Genomic DNA, 24,695 nt, shown 5'->3' with positions numbered 1-24,695 from the left:
CTGCAGTCCATGGGGTCTCAAAGAGTCAGACACAACTGAGTGACTGAACAAGTGACTCAGAGATTAGTAAGTACAGGAAGCAGCTGCTATCCCTAGGGTTGGGAGAATGAAAGGGGAGAGTCTGTGTTACTAGAACTCAGTACAGGAATACCAGGAGATGCTTGGTTCTCAGACTTGGTGTTCATGGATTAGGGTACCACATCATGTGGCTGCTGCTGTTGCTTCTAGAGGAACACCAAGTGGCAAATGCTGGGGCCATTGAGGAGCCTCAGGATTGATGTTAAGATGACTGAAGGAGCGTTCCCAGCTTGACTGATTGATGTAAGGAGTACTGAAACTCACGGGACATATTAGATATATCTGGTGGTGGTGCTGCTGCAGAGATCCTGGCAGAAACTAGAAACAGAAAGAATTCCCTTTTCTTCCCACCTTTCAGTCTTCAACCAGTGCCTGTCATTACTACCTGTGACCAGAACCAACTAGCAAGGGGGTCTGAGAATTGCACTTTTCAGATGTCCAAAGAGTATCAAAGAGCACCATATAGAAGGGTGGGCTTGGGTTTGAAAGACAGTGGGTAAATAGTCGGCATGTCTCCCTTTCCTTAAAAATCTATTTTTAAATGTGTATTTCACCACAATAAAAAATGTTTCTTATATCTTCTAAAAAACTTTTAAAGATTTAAAAACCTTTGGGTGCTCTGTTCTTTTTTATAACCTGTTGTAGTTTCGGATCTTGAGTAAAACCTGTATAGACTTTTATTTAATTTTCAAATTGAAGTATAGTTGATTTACAATGTTGTGTTAGTTTCAGGTGTATGGTGCAGTGATTCAGTTATATATGTATATATATTCTTTTTCAGATTCTTTTCCCTTCAGTTCAGTTCAGTTCAGTTCAGTCGCTCAGTCATGTCCGACTCTTTGCGACCCCATGAATCGCAGCACGCCAGGCCTCCCTGTCCATCACCAACTCCCGGAGTTCACTCAGATTCACGTCCATCGAGTCAGTGATGCCATCCAGCCATCTCATCCTCGGTCGTCCCCTTCTCCTCCTGCCCCCAATCCCTCCCAGCATCAGGGTCTTTTCCAGTGAGTCAACTCTTCGCATGAGGTGGCCAAAGTACTGGAGTTTCAGCTTTAGCATCATTCCTTCCAAAGAAATCCCAGGGTTGATCTCCTTCAGAATGGACTGGTTGGATCTCCTTGCAGTCCAAGGGACTCTCAAGAGTCTTCTCCAACACCACAGTTCAAAAGCATCAATTCTTCGGCGCTCAGCCTTCTTCACAGTCCAACTCTCACATCCATACATGACTGATGGAAAAACCATAGCCTTGACTAGACAGACCTTAGTCGGCAAATTAATGTCTCTGCTTTTGAATTTGCTGTCTAGGTTGGTCATAACTTTTCTTCCAAGGAGTAAGTGTCTTTTAATTTCATGACTGCAGTCACCATCTGCAGTGATTGGAGTCCCCAAAAATAAAGTCTGACACTGTTTCCACTGTTTCCCCATCTGTTTCCCAATATTGAGTGTAGTTCTCTGTGCTATTCAGTACTGTGTATGGTTTTTAACATAAACTATTAGTCTGTAACATGCTAGAAGATAACTGATTGTCAGACAAATTCAAGTATTTCTGTCAACTATTTTGAGTTTCACTTCTCTCTCACTTAACAGCTATTTTCTATTTATCATTGTAACTTACATAATGAGGTTCAGCATGTATGGTTATGTATTCTAACTCTAAAAATGATGAGTCTGCTTTTTTAAATATTTATATATTTTCCTTTATTGACTTTAAAATTATTATATTATGAGGCATTGCAAATACAAGAAAGATGCCGTTTAAAATATATCCACCCATGTTGCAGAAATTATATATGAGTCCAATTTTTTCAGTGTTATTTGTATTATGCTATGGAAAGTTGGTCCTTTTGATGATTGTATGTTCTAAAATCTGGTAGGAATTTTCATAACCTTCCTCCATAGATGCTTTTTAACAAAAGAGAACAGATATTTATGCTGACATCTAGTTATTTCCTCCAAATCTGAGACGAAAATATTAATTACTATTAAATATAAATTAATTATATTAAAAAAATGTAAATATCCAACATTATAAGAACAAAACATGTGCTTCTGTTAGAAGTAGAAATTGACTTCCAATACACAAGTGATCCCATTTCTTTTTTTTTAGATTTTTTTTATGCTTCTTTCTTCTGTTCTTCATACTTTTTTTCCTTTGCTTATCTGCCATGCTCTGATCTCTTCCATTTTCCCTCCCTGTGCCTTAGTCCCTAAATTTTGTTTGGTCTCCATACTCACGAAGTTAGCCTTAATGATACAGGCTTTAAATCTGCATTCAGTGTCCTTAAGGTATAATGTCTCCTGTCTATTCTTTTTCTGACTTCAGGATTCCTAGGGCCAGCCCTGCCTTTGTAGGAATTAGGAAAAAAAGTATTCCAGGTAGATGAATCACAAAAAGCCATTTCTGTAGGCCTTGAAACCCTGAAATGCAGGGCTTGCCAAAAGTTATAAAAAGCTTTTGAAAACTTTTCCTGACCTATTTAATATTAAATCATTGCAATATCAAATTAAAATGCTTTACTTTTTTAAACTGATTCTAGGATTATGCTCCAAAGAACAGAAGAGAGTATGGTTTGCAGATGGTATATTGCCCAATGGTGAAGTTGCAGATACAACAAAATTATCATCTGGAAGTAAAAGATGTTCTGAAGACTTTAGTCCTCTCTTACCCGATATGCCGTTGGTAAGGAATCTAAAGAATGATTTGATAATTTAGTAAAATTTTATTTTATAGGTAATTCCTTGCATGATTATTAGAGTCATTTAGTTGCTAAGTCATATCTGACTCTTTGGTGACCCCACAGACTATCGCCTGCCAGGCTCCTCCGTCCATGGGATTTCCCAGGCAAGAATACTGGAGTGGGTTGCCATTTCCTTCTCCAGGGGATGTGCCTGACCCAGGGGTTGAACCTGTACCTTCTGCGTTGGTAGGTGGATATTTTACCACTGAGGCACCAGGGAAGCCCCTGATTTACTAGAGTACTTTTTAAAAAATTCTTTGAGCTTCATTAAATGAGAAACATATGATGTAGTGAATATATTTTAGATTTTATTTTTTAATGTCAGTTTAAGGCAGTGATTCTTAAATTTTTTTTTTTAATCTCAGGACCCCTTTATGCTCTTAAAAATTATTGAGAACTCAAAAGAACTGTAGATTATGTGGGTTATGTTTATTGATAATTACTGAATTAAAACTGACAAAAATTTTAAATTAATTAAAAATAAACTCATTAATAGAAATAATATTTTTATGAAAAGTTTTCAAAATAAAAGTTTAGTGAGAGGAATAACATTGTTTTATATTTTGTGTGAATTTCTTTAACATCTGGCTTAATAGAAGATAGATTCTTACATCTACTTCTAAATTCAGTCTGTTGTGATATGTTGTTTTAGTTAAATTAAATGAAGAAAATCGTGGGACCTCACTGACTTCCTGAAAGGGTGTTGAGATCCCTGGACCACATTTTGAGAACCACTAGTATGGGGAAATAGAACTGAGATTTAGTAAGGCAATTTAGACTAATTTGTTTAATGATTTTCAAACATTCAGTGAAGTATCTGATGGTAGTATATATGTTTATATTTATACAGAGGTACTAGGTGTTAAATAGAAGACATAGAATCCAAACCCACTAAGAACTCTTAATTGTAAAATAGTAATATTCTTACAAAAGCAAGTATGAACATATGAAGTAGAAATCTTGTTTATTCATTAAACAGAGATTTATTGAGCATCTCCTCTGAGCCGGTTACCTGGTTTATCCAGGGTACATACATTAGACAAGATGCACATGTATCCTCTCTTCAAGTTCCCATACCATATAAACTTACGTCGTTTGTCAGTAAGAGTTCAGGAGCTAGGTTTTACAAGGAGCCGTAATTACCAAAAGTATGTTCCTTAGCTAGCACCTACCCTCAATCAATATGTTAACAAAATGGAATTTTTACAGAGGCTAGTATTACTTGAGTTCTTAAACAGTTCTCTATTGACTCAGGTTTGGCCAGTCTTAAAAAAAAGGGGGAGGGGGGCTTAATTGAAGCAGATTTGATGTATGGTTTATTCCAGATGGCTACTGTTGTGGAATATATCTACCATTTTGCTTCCTAACCATTCCCCTCTCAGCCTTCTCCCCTTTTCCTCTCCCTTGCCACCTCCCAGCCAGGCTTTTTTGTCTATTAGGAGGAAGAGTGCCTTGGGTTGAATTAATAAACATCCTGACTTTGTGGTATGGAATAGGATCCTGAAGTTCTCCTTGCCTCCTTTTTCCAGACTATAAAATTAAAGTCATACTTACCTGAGCATATAGTAAAGCTAAACCTGTGTACTTGAATTTAGAAGCAAGATGGTACTGTTTCTTGGGAAATTTGGCTTCTAAAGAATTTCTGAGCCCATTTTGATTTTATTTATTCTCTTTCAAAAGATATCTTTGACTGTCTACAATCAATATTTCACATTTGAGCAGAGACCCTGAACTGATTTGGGCTTTTTCCTCCATATTTCACAGATGGTAAACACAGTGGATCATGCCCATTCTACTCCAGTGGAAAACCCAAACAGTGAGACAGAAGATACAATAAATGAGATAATTCAAAGTCCTACTTCTCAGGTTCCACCTGTGGAAAAACTGCCCACAAACACAGGAACTGAGGGGTTCCCTACATCTGCTTCTTTTACACTAGATGATGATGTTTTTGCAGAAATTGAGGAACCATCAGGTCCCACTGATGTCTTGGTTAACAGCAGTTTACCTGTTGCTTGTAGTTCAGATTATAGGCTATTATGTAGTATTGATGATAATGTTTGCAGTAAGGTTAGTCTTCTACCTGATGATGAGGACAGCTTGCCCCCTCTTCTGGTTACATCTGGAGACAAGGGGTCAGGTAGGAGAGCAGTTATTTACATTTAAAAAGGAGTTTTATTGTTGTTTTTAAAGAAGAATGTATCGATGAATTTTGTGTCTGATATATGAAATGTATTTTTTTAAACTTACTGTGGTTGAAATATGTATGATGGCATGGAACACTTAATTTGCAAAAAGTCTTACTGTATAAAAACAATTCTAAAAATATCTGACCTCTTGAGTTGATTTGAATGTGATTCACGTATCTGAGTCCCTAATTTAAAGTCCAGTACAACAGAGAAATTCATAGCCTTTAAGTCTTGTATTAGTTTTGATTCCATATCATTTTTTTTTTAAAGATGCATAGTGCCTAAAGAAAAGAATATTGGTTTGGATGACAGAAATTTTAGTTCCTCATCTGCTACATAATATACCTATGACTTGAAGCATAATTTAATCTTTTGGGCCTCAGCTTCCTTTGTAAAAGAAGATAATTTAGGTGGTCTCTAAGAACCTTTCTAAGCTGGAGATTCTGTGGCTATCTCCCACCTTGGAATAGTTCCCTAAGAATACATCCATGTAACTCCAGGCATTATGCTACATCCCACATGAATGATTACGTTCTGTGCCTGATAGTGTAGGAGAATGAAGCCTAGGATCTCTTTCCTGTAAGAAGGAGCTATTTTCATGATCCTAGTGATAGTGGCAAAAAAATACCGTAAGCCCTGTTCTTTGCATGCCATTGGTATATTTTCCTGTTGATTGTCAAGTTTTTTCTTAGCCACTTATTGCTGACCTAAGGCATGTCACAGCAAGCAGTATATACAGTTGGGGTCTAGACTACTTTTCTAGTTGCAAGTTGCAGAATTTATAATTGGAGTGGCTGGCAGATTGGAATCCACTTTAGAAAACTGTCTTAAAAGCTTAAAGGTGCTGAAATTACATCAGTATGCTGTTTAATCAACATATTTGTGCAAAGACTATATATATAATATAATTGATCAGAATTTATATGTATTCTAATATGAATATATTCACATAAATTGAAAAGTAAAAATTATAAATAATTAAAAATTATATATAATTATATAATAATATAAATATATTATAAATTATATATAAAATATATATAAATATATAAAAAATATATATAATATATTAAATATATATAATTTATAATATATTATTATATTTATATATATATATAATTTAAAAATATATATATATAAAATTGTATATAACAGTTGTCTGGTTGTTGATTGATTTCATGAGATGTATTTTTGCTTTTTAACTGGGATCAAGTCATTGGTGGATTTATAAATGTGGCTTTTTTGTGATAGGCATATTTAACAGGAGACATATTTATTCGAATTAATATGTTATTTTCATGTTTTAGTGCCTGTAGTAGAAGAACACCCATCTCATGAACAGATCATTTTGCTTCTTGAAGGCGAAGGTTCTTGTCCTGTTACATTTGTCTTAAATGCTAATCTACTTGTGAATGTCAAGTTAGCGTTTTGTAAGTAACGATTTATTTTTCTTTGCCTAATTGGTAAGCAGGATTTCTGAATAATTAATTTGTCAGATTAAATTTTGATTGACAACTGTAAAAAAGAAGCAGTATTGGATATTGATTTTTTAGTCAAATATTACATAAATAAATTTTGCAGTTTTACATGCAGTGATTTTTAAAGTAATAGTTTAAAGATTTTTACTCAGTTCAGTCGCTCGGTCATGTCTCACTCTTTGTGACCCCATGGACTGCAGCACACCAGGCCTCCCTGTCCATCACCAACTCCTAGAGCCTACTCAAATTCATGTCCATTGAGTCGGTGATGCCATCCAACCATCTCATCCTCTGTCATCCCCTTCTCCTCCCACCATCAGTCTTTCCCAGCATCAGGGTCTTTTCAAAAGAATAAATTCTTCACATTAGGTGGCCAAAGTATTGGAATTTCAACTTTAGCATCAGTTCTTCCAATGAATATTCAGGACTGATTTCCTTTAGGATGGACTGGTTGGACTTCCTTGCTGTCGAAGGGACTCTCAAGAGTCTTCTCCAACACCACAGTTCAAAAGCATCAATTCTTCGGTGCTCAACTTTCTTTATACTCCAGCTCTTACATCCATACATGACTACTGGAAAAACCGTAGCTTTGACTAGATGGACATTTGTCAGAAAAGTAATGTCTCTGCTTTTTAATATGCTGTCTAGGTTGGTCATAACTTTTCTTCCAAGGAGCAAGCGTCTTTTAATTTCATGGCTGCAGTCACCATCTGCAGTGATTTTGGAGCCCAAAAACATAAAGTCTGTCACTGTTGCTATTGTTTTCCCATCTATTTGCCATGAAGTGATGGGACCAGATGCCATGATCTTAGTTTTCTGAATGTTGAGTTTTAAGCCAACTTTTTCACTCTCCTCTTCACTTCTTGAAGAGGCTCTTTAGTTCTTCACTTTCTGCTATAAGGGTTGTGTCATCTGCATATGAGGTTATTGATATTTCTCCTGGCAGTCTTGATTCCAGCTTGTGCTTCTTCCAGCCCAGCATTTTGCATGATGTACTCTGCATATAAGTTAAATAAGCAGGGTGACAATATACAGCCTTGACATACTCCTTTTCCTATTTGGAAGCAGTCTGTTGTTCCATGTCCAGTTCTAACTGTTGCTTCTTGACCTGTATTCAGATTTCCCAGGAGGCAGGTCAGGTGGTCTGGTATTCCTATCTCTTTCAGAATTTTCCACAGTTTGTTATGATCCACACAGTCAAAGGCTTTGGCATAGTCAATAAAGCAGAAATAGATGTTTTTTTGGAATTCTCCTGCTTTTTCGATGATCCAGCAGATGTTGGCAATTTGATCTCTGGTTCCTCTGCCTTTTCTAAAACCAGCTTGGACATCTGGAAGTTCACAGTTCATGTACTGTTGAAGACTGGCTTGGAGAATTTTGAGCATTACTTTGCTAGTGTGTGAGATGAGAACAATTGTGCGGTAGTTTAAGCATTCTTCGGTGTTGCATTTCTTTGGGATTAGAATGAAAACTGACCTTTTCCAGTCCTGTGGCCACTGCTGAGTTTTCCAAATTTGCTGGCATATTGAGTACAGCACTTTCACAGCATCATCTTTTAGGGTCTGAAATATCTCAACTGGAATGCCATCACCTCCACTAGCTTTGTTCTTAGTGATGCTTCCTCAGGCCCACGTGACTTCGCATTCCAGGATATCTGGCTCTAGGTGAGTGATCACACCATTGTGATTATCTGGGTCATGAAGATCTTTTTTTGTGTAGTTCTTCTGTGTATTCTTGCCACCTCTTAATATCTTCTGCTTCTGTTGGGTCCATACCGTTTCTGTCCTTTATTGAACCTATCTTTGCATGAAATGATCCCTTGGTAGCTCTAATTTTCTTGAAGAGATCTCTAGTCTTCCCCATTATGTTGTTTTCCTCTATTTCTTTGCATTGATCACTGAGGAAGCTTTCTTATCTCTCCTTGGTGTTCTTTGGAACTCTGCATTCAGATGCTTATATCTTTCCTTTTCTCCTTTGTCTTTTGCTGCTCTCCTTTTCTCAGGTATTTGTAAGGCCTCCTCAGACAACCGTTTTGCCTTTTTGCATTTCTTTTTCTTGGGGATGGTCTTTATCATTGCCTCCTGTACAATGTCACAAACCTCCGTTCATAGTTCTTCAGGCACTCTGTCTGTCAGATCTAATCCCTTGAATCTATTTGTCACTTCCACTGTATAATCATAAGAGATTTTATTTATGTCATACCTGAATGGTTTAGTGATTTTCCCTACTTTCTTCAGTTTGGCAATAATGATCTGAGCCACAGTCAGCTCCCAGTCTTGTTTTTGCTGGCTATATAGAGCTTCCCCATCTTTGGCTGCAAAGAATATAATCAGTCTGATTTCAGTTTTGACCATCTGGTGATGTCCATGTGTAGAGTTGTCTCTTGTGTTGTTTGAAGAGGGTGTTTGCTATGACCAGTGTGTTCTCTTGGCGAAACTCTATTAAATCTATGTCCTGCTTCATTCCGCATTCCAAGGCCAAATTTGCCTGTTACTCCAGGTGTTTCTTGACTTCCTACTTTTGCATTCCAGTCCCCTCTAATGAAAAGGACATTTTTTATGGGTGTTAGTTCTAGGAGGTCTTGTAGGTTTTCATAGAACTGTTCAACTTCAGCTTCTTTAGCATTACTGCTCCAGTCATAGACTTGGATTACTGGGATATTGAATGGTTTGCCTTGAAAACAAACAGATCATTCTGTCGTTTTTGAGATTGCATCCAAGTACTGCATTTTGGATTCTTTTGTTGACTATGATGGCTACTCCATTTCTTCTAAGGGGTTCTTGCCCACAGTAGTAGATGTAATGGTCATCTGAGTTAAATTCACCCATTTCAGTCCACTTCAGTTCACTGATTACTAAAATGTCAATGTTCACTCTTGCCATCTCCTGTTTGACCACTTCCAGTTTGCCTTGATTCATGGACCTAGCATTCCAGGTTCCTTGCAATATTGCTCTTTATAGCATAGGACTTTACATCTATCACCAGTCACATCTACAACTGGATGTTGCTTTTGCTTTGGCTCCGTCTCTTCTTTTCTTTCTGGAGTTATTTCTCCACTGATCTCCAGTAGCGTATTGGGCACCTACCGACCGGGGGAGTTCCCGTGGACCACATTTTGTCAGACATCTCCACCATGACCTGTCCGTCTTGGGCAGCCCTAGAGGGCATGGCTTATAGTTTCATTGAGGTAGACAAGGCTGTTGTCCATGTGATCAGATTGGTTAATTTTCTGTGATTGTGGTTTTCATTCTGTCTGGCTCTGGTGGAGAAGGATAAGAGGCTTATGCCAGCTTCCTGATGGGAGAGACTGAGGGGGAAACTGGATCTTGTTCTGAGGGTGGGGCCATGCTCAGTAAATCTTTAATCCAATTTTCTGTTGATGGGCAGAGCTGTGTTCCCGCCCTGTTATTTGACCTGAGGCCAAAACTATTGAAGTAATCTTACACAGTTACACAAGTCATCTTACACAGTTCAGTTTAAGTTTTGTGAGAACATTGGGGAAATAAGGAGTTTGAAAAGTTGTACTTCATGCAAAGGACAATTAGAAGTTGACATTTAAAAAAAAAATTAAAAAAAAAAAAAGAAGTTGACATTTATAGTTGTATGCTCTTGTCACTTAAGATTCCTCAGACAAATACTGGTACTTCTCAACCAATGGATTGCATGGCTTGGGACAGGCAGAAATTATTATTCTATTGTTATGTTTGCCAAATGAAGATACTGTTCCTAAGGACATCTTCAGACTGTTTATCACCATTTATAAGGATGCTCTGAAAGGTACAGTATTTTATTTTTAACTGTTCAGACCAGGGGATGGATAAATGAGGGGCATTTTTGCTTTTAGCAGTGCTCACTGTACTAAAGGTTTATTTTATGAAGAGATTACTGATTACTTAAAAGAGCTTAGTCATCATTTTCAGTCTCCTTAAATCTAGCATTTTATGTAACTAGTGTCTTAATTTTTTTTTTCTATTTTAAAAGGTAAAATATATTTACTTTCTTGATCTTTTTATGCGTCTACACAGTAGTCCCCCTTTATCTGCAGGGGATAAGTTCCAAGACCCCAGTGGCTGCCTAAAACTGGAAATGGTACTGAACCCTATTGTACTGTTTTTCTGTAGTATATATATACTCTATGAAAAATAGCATATATGTATATATACTATAAATATATATATATGTGTGCTGTGCTTAGTTGCTCAGTTGTGTCTGACTCTTTACGACCCTATGGACTGCAGCCTACCAGGCTCCTCTGTCCATGGAGATTGTCCAGGCAAGAATACTAGAGTGGGTTGTGATGCCTTCCTCCAGTGGATCTTCCCAACCCAGGGATCGAACTCAGGTCTTCTGTATTGCAGGCGGATTTTTTACTGTCTGAGCCACCAGAGACGTCCAAGAATACTGGAGTGGGTAGCCTATCCTGTCCCTTCACAGGAGGGCTTCCCGACCCAGGAATCGAACCAGGGACTCCTGCATTGCAGGCGGATTCTTTATCAGCTGAGCTACTGGGAAAGCCACACACACACCACACACATACTATTTCTTCATACATACCTATGATGAAGTTTAATTTATAAATTAGGCAGAGTAAGAGAACATCTGAATTGCCAACATCACTTCTCTTGTGCCTTGGGGGCAATATTAAAAAAATAAGTGTTACCTGAACAGAAGCACAGTGACTGTAACAGTTGATCTAATAACAGAGACTACTGCTGAGTGACTAATGGCCTGTAGCATATACAGTGTGAACATGCTGGGCAGATGACCCAAGGTGTGGTTCACATCCCCGTGGGGCAGAGCAAGATAGCAAGAGATTTATGTAATTTTCCAGTTAATATTTTTGGACCACAGTTGACCAGAGGTAACTAAAACCATAGAAAGGCTGTATAAGATTTGGGGAACATGATGACTTTTCACTTGACCTTGAAGTAAGGAGAAAAATTTAAAAACACCTATGGTTAGAAACATTCTCAAATTTTTGTTCACAATTTCCAGTCCTCAGAAATAACTGAACTTTGTGCACACAAGGTATTTAATGCTTCTTCAAGAGTGAGAGTAAGGAAAATATATTGCTTTTCTTTATGAAAGTTTATATTGGGACATTCAGACTCAGACTGCCACTTGAAAACAATTTAAAGTCTTTTTATTAATGATTTTATTTCTAGGAAAATACATAGAAAACTTGGACAGTATTACCTTTACTGAGAGTTTTCTCAGCAGCAAGGATCATGGAGGATTTTTATTTATTACACCTACTTTTCAGAAACTTGATGATCTCCTATTACCAAGTAATCCTTTTCTTTGTGGAATTCTTATCCAGAAGCTAGAGATTCCCTGGGCAAAGGTTTTTCCTATGCGTTTAATGTTGAGATTGGGTGCAGAATATAAAGGTAAGTTTTAGAATAATAAATTATGTAGGTTCATATACTGACTGTAAATAAGAATTTAATATATCATTAAAATGAATTTTTAATGTATTAATGGGACTACTTTTGTTTTGATGTACTTTTAAAATTCTAAAACAGCCCTCCTCTGGTATAAGATTAGTCTAGACAACCTTGATATGTTATGAGTTTCTAGATGTTCCTAATTATTATATTATTAACTTACCTTAAAATTTTTTTTGAACTTCAAAACAAAACACAGAAAACCTTGAAAAGTTTTCTTGAAAGTATTTACTGTAAGGAGTTCATTTTGTTATGTTGCCTATATATAAAGAAGGTAAATCATTGTGCCCCACCCCAATTTGTACATATTGTAATGACAGACATAAATGGTTGTGAAGTAATGGTCAAGGCTTATGTATATTTCTAAGGTTCTCTCTAAGCTAAAATAATTTCTGTGTTAAACTTTTTTGAATTCACACTTTTCTTTATCCCTCACAAAAAAGAATAATTTATTTCTTGCATGTAAAGTATATCACATATAAGGAAAATTTAGGCATTTGCTTCTAATTTAATGGATATTTTCTTGGAGGAAGATGAAATGTAGAGAAGTTATAAAAGTGACCATTACTATTTCAAAATGGACAAATTCCATGAAAGAGACATATGTTTAAATCTATTTGGCAAATTTATTAAACTCTAATTTGAGGGGATGGTCCTTACCATTTAAGATTTAAATACATGATACTATTAAATTGTGTTATAAGAAGTAAAAAATTAACTTTCATCTCAGGTTTTGTACTGTGAACCAAAGAGCTTAAGAGAGAGCATTCTGAGCCACGTGTTTCATCCATTCAGGCTCATATTTTGTCTCTGATACTAATATTTGAATGTTATTTTTATGGAAAGTTAGGTCAGAATGCTGGCTAATCTTACATCATTATGGAACATAATAATCTATAAATTTGGCCAGTATTTTTGCCAGTATCACTTCTATATACTAAATCTGTTTTTCTTATACTGAAAATAGGAAAATCACAGAGTAATATTTTGAGAGACTTCTCAAAATATCAGGTTGGAACTGGAAAGCTATGATAGCTGTTTCGTGGTAATGAGAAAAATTACCAGTTATACACAGAAGTTAATTAGTCTCTGTTTTCTGAGTTCTTTGTGTCTTGCTGGATTTTAGATAGATCAGCATTTTGATGTTACTGGTGTTCATGCCACTTTAGACTAGAATTTGAAATTGTGGGGTGTGTGTGTATCTGTGTGATTATTTTGTTTTAGAGATAATATACCTATGGAGAAGTTCATGGCAAAAGTTAGAGTCCCAAGATTAAAGACTGAAAACTGTCTGAAATTAGTAATTTTCCAATAGGAATTTCCTGCACTTTAATGTTGACACTATTTGAAATATCATTAAATGTTGAATTAGATGATTTATAAAGTCCCTGTGTAACTGACAGAATGTCATTCTAAGTTATAACCTTTTGAAGATTAATTTTTTAGGTAAAATTACCTCTATCAAGTTGCAAAGGATGCTCCCTATTCATATAAAATGAAGTAAAAAAATCAGCCTTTACCTTAATCATATTGTTTCCTATTTTAATGTGTTTTACCACTAACTTACATTTTTTCTGTATTCTCTGTCATCCAAATAACTTAGTCGTCATTTTTTAAAACTAAAAAAATATGTTTGTATGTAGCAAAGATGTAAGTTGCCCTTAATTTTTTTTAAGTAGATAATGTCAGGTGTGTTTTCTTAGAATCTTAAGAAAGTACATTTATATAATAGGTATTAAAGAGGTTTATTTAAATCTGAGCTGAGGACTGAAATTCTCAGTTTAACATGTCTGATTTTTACCATCATAGAAATAGTCTTATCTTCCTGTTCTTACTTTCCTTTTCTTCCAGAAGTCCTGCTGCATTGCCACCTAGGTACTTTTCTTTTTTGGTGTGCAGTGTTTATAGTGTCCTAGAGAAAGAGAAAAGTAGTTAGGTGACAGATTCGACGTCACTTCTTTGCACTGTCTTCCTACATGTTCCTTTTATCATGCTGATCCAAGAACTATATCATCCATAAATTAACACAATTGAACATTAATTACAATTGCCTTAAAAATCTTGAATTCTTCATACTTTGTTTTAAATTTTCAGAATGTTTCTTTTTAAATTATGAGAATTTTATAGAGGTCCAGCCAGTTATGGTAATTTTCCAGACATTATAATGTTTGTAAACAACATGTGTGATGAAAAGATTAAGTGCTTTGGAATTGGGCAATCCTGGTTACATATCTCTTTTACTAGTTACTAGCTTAGAAACCACAAGCAGGGTTATTAACCTCTGTCTACTTCCCATTTGTAAAGTAAGTGTAGATATACTTGTCTGATTGGGTTGTTAATGCGATTTTTTTTTCTTCTTTTATTTTTAAATTTTATTTTTTTACTTTACAATACTGTATTGGTTTTGCCATACATTGACAGGAATCCACCACAGGTGTACATGAGTTCCCAACCCTGAACCCCCCTCCCACCTCCCTCCCCATATCATCTCTCTGGGTCATCCCCGTGCACCAGCCCCAAGCATCCTGTATCCTGTATCGAACCTAGACTAGCGATTCGTTTCTTACATGGTAGTATACATGTTTCAGTGCCATTCTCCCAAATCATCCCACCCTCTGTCTCTCCCACAGAGTCCAAAAGTCTGTTCTTTACATCTGTGTTGTTAATGCGGTTTAAATAGGAATCTGTATATAGAGGTCCCAGTTCAATGTAGCATCTAGTACATACACAGTATGTGTTAATGTTACCTCTCATTCTGCCCAAAGATCCAAATAAGTGGTATTTGTTCATAAATTTTGAAAAGTGAGAATCAACTGTAATAAATTCAAGGCTTCTTTTGTTTTTTGTTAATGGTAACCTGTTTTCTATTCTTATATATAGCGTATCCTGCTCCTTTAACAAGCATCAGAGGCCGAAAACCTCTTTTCGGAGAAATAGGACACACTATTATGAACTTACTTGTTGTGAGTAATTGAACTATTTTATTAAGTATTCTTATGTTGTTACTTAACAAATTAATTTACCAATTTTATATATTTATTTTTTTCTCTTTTAATTTGGCATATTTGGTATAATGCAAGTTCATTTATAATAAATCCTAATTTATTTAACATAAATGAGCTTTTTTGATGAAGTGGTTTTAGAACACATTTCTTCATGTATACCTGATATAGATTGCCTATGATTCATTCAGCTGCAGTGCTTACACATTTAGGTAATGTGAGATTTACACAGTTGTTGAAGTTTTAGCATGGACCTAACAGAAGCAGAAGATATTAAGAAGAAGTGGCAAGAATACACAGAAGAACTGTGCAAAAAGATCTTCATGACCCAGATAATCACGATGGTGTGATCACTCACCTAGAGCCAGATATCCTGGAATGTGAAGTCAAGTGGGCCTTAGAAAGCATCTCTACGAACAAAGCTAGTGGAAGTGATGGAATTCCAGTTGAGCTATTTCAAATCCTGAGAGATGATGCTGTGAAAGTGCTGCACTCAATATGCCAGCAAGTTTGAAAACTCAGCAGTGGCCACAGGACTGGAAAAGGTCAGTTTTCATTCCAATCCCAAAGAAAGGCAATGCCAAAGAATGCACAAACTACTGCACAGTTGCACTCATCTCACATGCTAGTAAGGTAATGCTCAAAATTCTCCAAGCCAGGCTTCAGCAATACGTGAACCGAGAACTTCCTGATGTTCAAGCTGGTTTTAGAAAAGGCAGAGGAACCAGAGATCAAATTGCCAACATCCACTGGATTGTGGAAAAAGCAAGAGACTTCCAGAAAAACATCTATTTCTGGTTTATTGACTATGCCAAAGCCTTTGACTGTGTGGATCACAATAAACTGGAAAATTCTTCAAGAGATGGAAATACCAGACCACCTGACCTGCCTCTTGAGAAATCTGTATGCAGGTCGAGAAGCAACAGTTAGAACTGGACATGGAACAACAGACTGCTTCCAAATAGGAAAAGGAGTATGTCAAGGCTGTATATTGTCACCCTGCCTATTTAACTTATACACAGAGTACATCATGAGAAACGCTGGACTGGAAGAAACACAAGCTGGAATCAAGATTGCTGGGAGAAATATCAATAACCTCAGACATGCAGATGACACCACCCTTATGGCAGAAAGTGAAGAGGAACTAAAAAGCCTGTTGATGAAAGTGAGAAATTAAAAGACGCTTACTCCTTGGAAGAAAAATTATGACCAACCTAGATAGCATATACAAAAGCAAAGATATTACTTTGCCGACTAAGGTCCATCTAGTCAAGGCTATGGTTTTTCCTGTGGTCATGTATGGATGTGAGAGTTGGACTGTGAAGAAGGCTGAGCGCCAAAGAATTGATGCTTTTGAACTGTGGTGTTGGAGAAGACTCTTGAGAGTCCCTTGGACTGCAAGGAAATCCAACCAGTCCATTCTGAAGGAGATCAACCCTGGGATTTCTTTGGAAGGACTGATGCTAAAGCTGAAACTCCAGTACTTTGGCCACCTCATGCGAAGAGTTGATTCATTGGAAAAGACTCTGATGCTGGGAGGGATTGGGGGCAGGAGGAGAAGGGGTCGACAGAGGATGAGATGGCTGGATGGCATCACTGACTCAATCGACGTGAGTCTGAGTGAACTCCAGGAGTTGGTGGACAGGGAGGCCTGGCGTGCTGCGATTCATGGGGTTGCAAAGAGCTGGATACGACTGAGCGACTGAACTGAACTGAACTGAAGTTTTAGTAAAAGCATAGTCAATCAGTTTGGTGATTTTGAGCAAACTGGCCTAAGTCATCTCATTTTTACTAGGAACTATTGGATTAGATGATTTCTGGTTCCCTTGTACCTCTAATTCCTCTAATTTTGTGTTTACCTTTTATTATAGAAAAGTATTTCAGTGGACTTGCTTTTATTTATAAATGTTCAGTTAAAAGACCTATTTTGCAAGATGGAAAGAGGAGTGAAAGTGTTAGTCACTCAGTGGTGTCTGATTCTGTGACCCCATGGACTGTAGCCTGCCAGGTTCCTCTGTCCATGGAATTCTCCAGGCAAGAATACTGGGTATCCAGTTCCTTCTCCATGGGATCTTCCCAACCCAGGATTGAACCCAGGTCTCCCACATTGAAGGTAGATTCTTTACCATCTGAGCCACCAGGGACGCCCCAAAGAAAAGAGTAGAATACCCTCAAAGACTACAGAGTTCTTCCTGAGAATATATTTTATATTACTATAAAGTAGCTGGAAGGATTAGTTTGTTTGTGAAGTTGGCATTGCTTTCTGGATGGCATTTTGATAGTTATGTATAACAAGTTTAAAAATCACAGATACTCTTTAAAAAAAGGATTTAATGAATGGGTAAATGTCCATGGATAGTAGTTTCAGTTTTATGAAATATCATTGTTTTATGTAGGACCTTCGAAATTACCAGTATACCTTGCATAATATAGATCAGTTGTTGATTCATATGGAAATGGGGAAGAGCTGCATAAAAATACCTCGGAAAAAATACAGTGATGTAAGTGTAATTACTTTATTCAAGTTTTGAAAATAATATTGAACATTAAATTTCTTTAGAAGTGTGTTAAATTTCTTGTTCTGAATTGGACTAATATATAATGGCAGGAAAAAGTTATTGTTGAAATTTAAGATTTGTTTCCTAGTAAAGGATATGTTTAATCCTATTTTTTGTTTTTCTTACTATTTTTGTCTGTTTTTTAATTGAGGTAATTTTATCTTAGAACATTTGTTTCTGACTCATTCTCAGGGAGTTGTCCAGACTAAAAGCTTGATAAAGGTGGTCAGAAATATGACTCTTTGAATTATTGCAACTAATAAAGGCATAAAATATTAAAAATGTTTCTAAATGAGTATTTTTTCCCTAGGTAATAAAAGTAATAAATTCTTCTAATGAGCATGTCATTAGCATTGGAGCTAGTTTTAGTACAGAAGCAGATTCTCATCTGGTCTGTATACAGAATGATGGGGTTTATCAGACACAGGCCAACAGTGCTACTGGCCATCCTAGAAAAGGTGAGTATTGGTTCCTAGTGTTCATCCATAAAACCATCTCGAGAAATAGAACTCCTTTCAAACGGGAAATAATATATATAGACGTTTTACTTATTTGCTAAATTGATGATGATGAAACAGTATGCTTTAAATATTTAGCTATAGAAACAGAAAAAAATTGCTTCTAATGTGTGTGTGTGTGTTTTATCTTGGGCAACATTAGGTTTAAAGACTTGGAGTACAGTATTTATTTTGATGTCTTCAGGTTTAATGTGTCTCATATAGTGGGTTTTCTGGAGTGTTTTTGCCAGTGTTTTGCAAGCTCTGCTGCAACATCTATTAGCAGGAAGCACAGGGTAGATAAATGTAAGAATGAATTATAAAACTCTTAAGTGTCCAGGAATGTAAAAATGATAAAGATTACATTACTCAGCTGAATGGTCTCAATGACTGCTGCGATTACCAAATCCTTGTGATACAGATCCTAACAAATTGAATTAAGTAGAAGTAAGTATTCCATAAAATTAATACATTATTATAAAATAACATTTAAAATAGACATTCTGACTGCTAATAAAATTTTTTCCTCTGTTTATAAAAGTATGTATGCTTATTTGTAGTAAGCTTGGAAAACATGTTTCAAGGAGTAGTAAAAAGTGTGAGATACGGCCTTTGTTGACATTTTAAGATATTTCCTTCTTATATTGATATATATGTTAATTAGATGATTTTATACTAGATACTTTATATTGTGCCTTTTTTAACATACCATTGACATTATTTTCATTAAAATTAATGTTAAGTTAAAATTTAAGAATTTAACAGTTATTTGATAAATACTTATGTAGTACAGAATTCACAAGATATAAGTATTTACACTGCAAAATCTCCTTTCCTCCCTAGACCCCCAGACTACCCTTTTCCACTCCCTATAGGCAACCAAACCAACATTATCAATTTTTGGTATATCCTTTCAGAGACTTCTTGGCTTGTGTGTATATTTAAGCAGTACCCCTGCATACACACACCTTTCTTCCACTTTTTTTTCCCTTGGCTGCGCTATGTGGCATGGCGGAACTTCTCTGACTATGCATTTAACAAATATCATATACCATGAAAATAGCAGTTTAAAACATAATTATTATTGTTGTTGTTGTTTTTTAAATCAGTGACAGGTGCAAGTTTTGTGGTATTCAACGGAGCTCTAAAAGCATCTTCAGGATTTCTTGCTAAGTCCAGCATAGTTGAAGGTATGAGTTTCTTCTTTAAGATTGCTGTAATGTAAAGATGTTTTCCATCTCCTTTTAAAAATGTATTTGATACTTACAAAAGAATATATGTAAGTTACAAAGCATAATACCTCAAACTTACGTGAACCATCAGTCAGCCAAGAACTAGAACATGACTAATATTCGGGTCTACCTCAAGCCTGACAACTCTGCCTTAACCTGCATTTCTTGTCTGTGTATAGCCTAAAGGTCAGTCTGAGGTGAGAGCTTAGGGTCTTCTCAGGTCTGGTCTTAGCATACACACACCCTGGGCATGCAGTCAGTATTGCACATGCATGAGGCCTCCTGAACTCCCAGATATATGTTAGAGCCTTTCAAAGTACTTATGGACATCTCATTCCCCAGATTTTCCTGTGAGTGTTTGCTTGGCCTATTGTTTGCCTCTACTATTATCTGCTGCCACAGGCAGCTATGATGTTGATCACTGGCCGCTAATTGTTTTTGACAGATGCTCCCTGAGAAAAGACTTATTTTCCACCAGGCAAGCTTAAGAGTCCAGTCAAATAAAGACGGATACAGAGCCTCCTAGGGAGGAGTCTTCCAGAAACCACCTGACCAGTCAAAAAAATGACAGTTCTCCAGTAATGAAATTTTGAACAGACTGGTTCCAAATAGGAAAAGGAGTACGTTAAGGCTGTGTATTGTCACCCTGCTTATTTAACTTATATGCAGAGTACATCATGAGAAATGCTGGGCTGGAAAAAGCACAAGCTGGAATCAAGATTTCCAGGAGAAATATCAATAACCTCAGATATGCAGATGACACCACCCTTCTGGCAGAAAGTGAAGAGGAACTAAAGAGCCTCTTGATGAAAGTGAGAGTGGAGAGTGCAAAAGTTGGCTTCAAGCTCAACATTCAGAAAACGAAGCATCTGGTCTCATCACTTCATGGGAAATAGATGGGGAAACAGTGTCAGACTTTATTTTTGGGGGCTCCAAAATCATTGCAGATGGTGACTGCCGCCATGAAATTAAAAGACCCTTACACCTTAGAAGAAAAATTATGACCAACCTAGATAGCATATTGAAAAGCAGAGACATTACTTTGCCAACAAAGGTCCATTTAATCAAGGCTATGGTTTTTCCAGTGGTCATGTATGGATGCTAGAGTTGGACTGTGAAGAAAGCTGAGCACGGAAGAATTGATGCTTTTGAACTGTGGTGTTGGAGAAGACTCTTGAGAGTCCCTTGGACTGCAAGGAGATCCAACCAGTCGATTCTAAAGGAGATCAGCCCTGGGATTTCTTAGGAGGGAATGATGCTAAAGCTGAAACTCCAGTACTTTGGCCACCTCATGCGAAGAACTGACTCATTGGTAAAGACCCTGATGCTGGGAGGGACTGGGGGCAGGAGGAGAAGGGGATGACAGAGGATGAGATGGCTGGATGGCATCACTGACTCAATCGACGCAAGTCTGAGTGAACTCTGGGAGTTGGTGATGGACAGGGAGGCCTGGCGTGCTGTGATTCATGGGGTTGCAAAGAGTCGGACACGACTGAGCGACTGAACTGAACAGTATAAGAGTGTTTCCTTTTCTTCATACCCTCTCCAGCATTTATTATTTGTAAACTTTTTGATGGTAGCCATTCTGACTGATGTGAGGTGCTATCTCTTGGTAGTTTTGATTTGTATTTCTCTTAATTAGCAGTGTTGGGCATCTTTTCATGTGCTTGTTGGCCACCTGTATGTTTTCTTTGGGAAAATTGTCTGTTTAGGTCTTCTGCCCTTTTTTTGATTGGGTTGTTTGTTTGATATTGAGCTGTATGAACTGTTTGTATATTTTGGAAATTAACCTTTGACAGTTGGATCATTTGTAAATATTTTCTCCTGTTCCATTTCATTTTGTTTATGGCTTCCCTGCTGTGCAAAGCTTTTGAATTTGATTAGGTCCTGTTTGTTTATTTTTGCTTTGTTTTCTTTTGTCTTGGCAGACTGACCTAAGATGTCTAAGAATGTTTTGCCTGTGTTCTCTCCTAGGATTTTTATAGTGTCATGGCTTATTTAGGTCTTCAAACCACTTTGAGTTTTTTTTTTGTATATGGTGTGAAGGGAGTGTTCTAGTTTCATTGATTTACATGAGGTATCTGGCTTTCACAACACCATGTCTTAAAGAAACTGTCTTTTCTTCATTGTACAGTCTTGCCTCCTTTGTCAAAGATTAATTGACTGTAGGTTGTGTGGGTTTATTTCTAGGCTCCTCTCTTTTGTTCTCTTGATCCGTATATGTGTTTTTGTGCCATTACCATATTGTTTTGACTACTGTAGCTTTATAGTATTGTCTAAAGTCTAGGAGGCTTATATCTCCCGAGATTGTTCTTTTTTCAGGATTTCTTTGGCAATTCTTAGTCTTTTGTGATTCCTTATAAATTTTAGGATTATTGTTAAAGTTCTGTGAGAAATGTGATGTGTAATTTAATGGGGATCTCATTAAATCTGTAGATTGCCTTGAACAGTATGGCCATTTTAACAATATTAATTCTTCCAGTCCAAGAGCATGGAATATCTTTCAGTTTCTTTGAATCATCTTCAGTTTCCTGTATCAATGTTTTATACTTCTCAGTGGATGAGATTTATTCACAGGTATTTTTTTTAATGCAGTTTTTAAAGGGATTTTTTTTTTTAACTTTCTGATATTTCATTGATAGTTTAAGGAAATGCAACATATTTCTGTATGGTCATCTTGTATCCTGATACCTTGTTGAATTTATTTACCAGTCTTAATAGTTTTTCTGTGGAGTTTTTAGGATTTTCTATATTGAGTTTCATGTCATCTGCATATAATGACAATTTTACTTCTTTCCTTCCAATTTTTATACCCTTTATTATTTTTCTTGTATGATTGCTGTGGCTGGGACTTCCAGTACTAAATTGAGTAGAAAGTCAGTGGAAGTCAAAGTCTCAGTCGTGTCCAACTCTTTGTGACCCCATGGATATACAGTCCATGGAATTCTCCAGGTCAGAATACTGGAGTGGGTAACTGTTCTCTTCTCCAAGGGATCTGCCCAACCCAGGGATTGAACCCAGGTCTCCCACATTGCAGACAGATTCTTTACCAGCTGAGCCACCAGGGAAGCCCAAGAATACTGGAGTGGGTAGCCTATCCCTTCTCCAATGGATCTTCCCAACTCAGGAATCGAACCAGGGTCTCCTGTATTGCAGGCAGATTCTTAACGAGCTGAGCTAAAAGGGATGCCCAAAGTCACTCAGTTGTGTCCAACTCTTTTCTGCCCCATGGACTGTATGTAGTCCACCAGGCTCCTCTGTCCATGGGACTTTCCAGGCCAGAATATTGGAATGGGTAGCCATTCCCTTCTCCAAGGGATCTTCCCAACCCAGGGATCAAACACAGGTCTCCCACATTACAGGTGAATTCTTTACCAACTGACTTACCAGGGAAGCCCAAGAATACTGGAGTGGGTAGCATATCCCTTCTCCAGTGGATCTTCCCAACCCAAGAATCAAACCAGGGTCTCCTGCATTGCAGGCAGATTCTTTACCAGCTGAGCTGCCAGGAAAAGCCTGCCAGCTTTGAGTGGAAAAGCCTGGCATATTGAGTAGAAGTTAGGTTTATTCCTAGGTATTTATTTTTCAGCTTTTTTCTTATTGTGAAGGTGGGAGTGACAATTTTCACACTTTTTACGTATTGGAGCAGACACCAGAAGTCTTTAGTATTTTTTGTTGGCAGGCTTTCATTTATCTAAAATTGTCTGCCTCTCATTTTTCTGAAACTGTCTTCATTTCATTTGCATTTTTAAGGGTATTTTTGCTAGATATAAAATTCTGCTTTGAAAGTCGTATTTTCTTTAAAGATGTCACTTCTCTGTTTTTTGGCCTTCATTGTTTCTAGTGAAGTCAATAATAAGTTCAGTTCAGTTGGTCAGTTGTGTCCGACTCTTTGCAGCCCCATGGACTGCAGCACACCAAGCCTCCCTGTCTATCACCAATTCCTGGAGTGTACTCAAACTCATAGTCAGTGATGCCATCCAACCATCTCATCCTCTGTTGTCCCCTTCTCCCGCCTTCAGTCTTTCCCAGCATCAGGGTCTTTTCAAATGAGTCAGTTCTTTGCATCAGGTTGCCAAAGTATTGGAGTTTCAGCTTCAGCATAATTTCAAATTTTTTCCTTGTATTTAATGTGCCCTTTTTCTCGTCTGTTTTCAGGATAGCCTCTATCTTTGGTTTTTCACCAGTTTTACTGTGATGTGCCTCAATATTGATTTCTTTGTATTTATCCTTTTTGGGATTTATTGAGCTCCATATTTGGTGTTTGTTGAGTTCTTTGGATGTGTGTGTCAATATTTTTCATCAAATTTTGGGAATTTCATAACCATTTAAAAAAATGTTCTGATCTCTCTTCTCCTTCTGGGAGATATATATCTGTGTATATGTATATGTATATCCATATCTTTGTTAGGCTGTTTTCTGTCATCCTATAGAGAAGGAAATGGCAACCCACTCCAGTACTCTTGCTCGGAGATCCCATGGACAGAGGAGCCTGGTGGACTACATACAGTCCATGAGTCACAAAGAGTTAGACACAACCAAGTGACTACACACACACACACACACACACACACATATACATACATACATACATACATACATACATGCACACGTCTTTGATACTCTTTTTTATTTTCCTCTGTTTTCTCTGGGTTCTTCAGATTTGATGGTGTTTGTTGACCTTTATGTTCTCTGATTCTTTCTTTTGCCATCTTCATTGTACTACTAAACCTGTCCATTAAGGTTTCTATTTCAGTTGGATTATACTTTAAAGTCCTAGAATTTGGGGGGAGGGTTTCCCAGTTTCTATTTCTCCATTAAGATTATTAAAAAAACTATTCATTTAGCTTATATTTGCTTTTTCATTCTTTGAATGTATTTTCCTTTAGGCATTTGAATATATTTTAGAACAGATATTTCAGTAATTAAGGTTTTTTTGTATTTAATCCAGTGTTTGGCCCATCTTGTGGTTAATTTCAGTTTTTTCAGTTCAGTCGCTCAGTCGTGTCCTACTCTTTTTGACTCCATGGACTGCAGCATGCCAGGCTTCCCTGTCCATCACCAACTCCCGGAGCTTACTCGAACTCATGTCCATCAAGTTGGTGATAGCATCCAACCATCTCATCCTCTGTGGTCCCCTTCTTCTCCCACCTTCAATCTTTCCCAGCATCAGGGTCTTTTCCAGTGAATCAGTTCTTCACATCAGGTGGTCAGAGTATTGGAGTTTCAGCTTCAGCATCAGTCCTTCCAGTTTTACAGGGGTTTATAGTGTCCTGTCACTGTCTGGTCATTGATATGCTCAAGAGACTTTAGATTGTTAGCTTTTGCTGAAGAAGGCTTATTTATATTTAAGCTGGCATTTTCATGTCTGTTTACCTTAAGCCTGTGTAGTCTTTATTTTGTATTTTTGTAGCAGATGAGTCTGTGGATATCCTAAGGTATTTACAGTCTGGCAGGAGTCATTTTCAGAATT

At 37.0% G+C, this 24,695-nt stretch overlaps 1 protein-coding gene across 4 annotated transcripts in view; it reads left to right on the top strand.

Moving 5' to 3' along the window:
• The window catches only part of ZFYVE16 (zinc finger FYVE-type containing 16), a 64,705-nt gene that overhangs the window by 26,895 nt on the left and 13,115 nt on the right, over nt 1–24,695 (top strand). For all 4 annotated transcript variants that reach the window (XM_018050066.1, XM_018050069.1, XM_018050068.1 and 1 more), the window contains 9 exons: nt 2,619–2,761; nt 4,584–4,959; nt 6,316–6,438; nt 10,108–10,263; nt 11,652–11,876; nt 14,814–14,896; nt 17,332–17,436; nt 17,804–17,951; nt 19,100–19,180. In XM_018050066.1, coding sequence (XP_017905555.1) covers nt 2,619–2,761; nt 4,584–4,959; nt 6,316–6,438; nt 10,108–10,263; nt 11,652–11,876; nt 14,814–14,896; nt 17,332–17,436; nt 17,804–17,951; nt 19,100–19,180 — 1,440 coding nt within the window. The remainder of the gene's footprint in view (nt 1–2,618; nt 2,762–4,583; nt 4,960–6,315; nt 6,439–10,107; nt 10,264–11,651; nt 11,877–14,813; nt 14,897–17,331; nt 17,437–17,803; nt 17,952–19,099; nt 19,181–24,695) is intronic.

Source organism: Capra hircus, chromosome 7, assembly GCF_001704415.2.
Source record: "Capra hircus breed San Clemente chromosome 7, ASM170441v1, whole genome shotgun sequence".
NCBI lineage: Eukaryota > Metazoa > Chordata > Mammalia > Artiodactyla > Bovidae > Capra > Capra hircus.
Note: the sequence above shows the minus strand (reverse complement) of the source record. Positions and strands in the feature narration are given on the sequence as shown.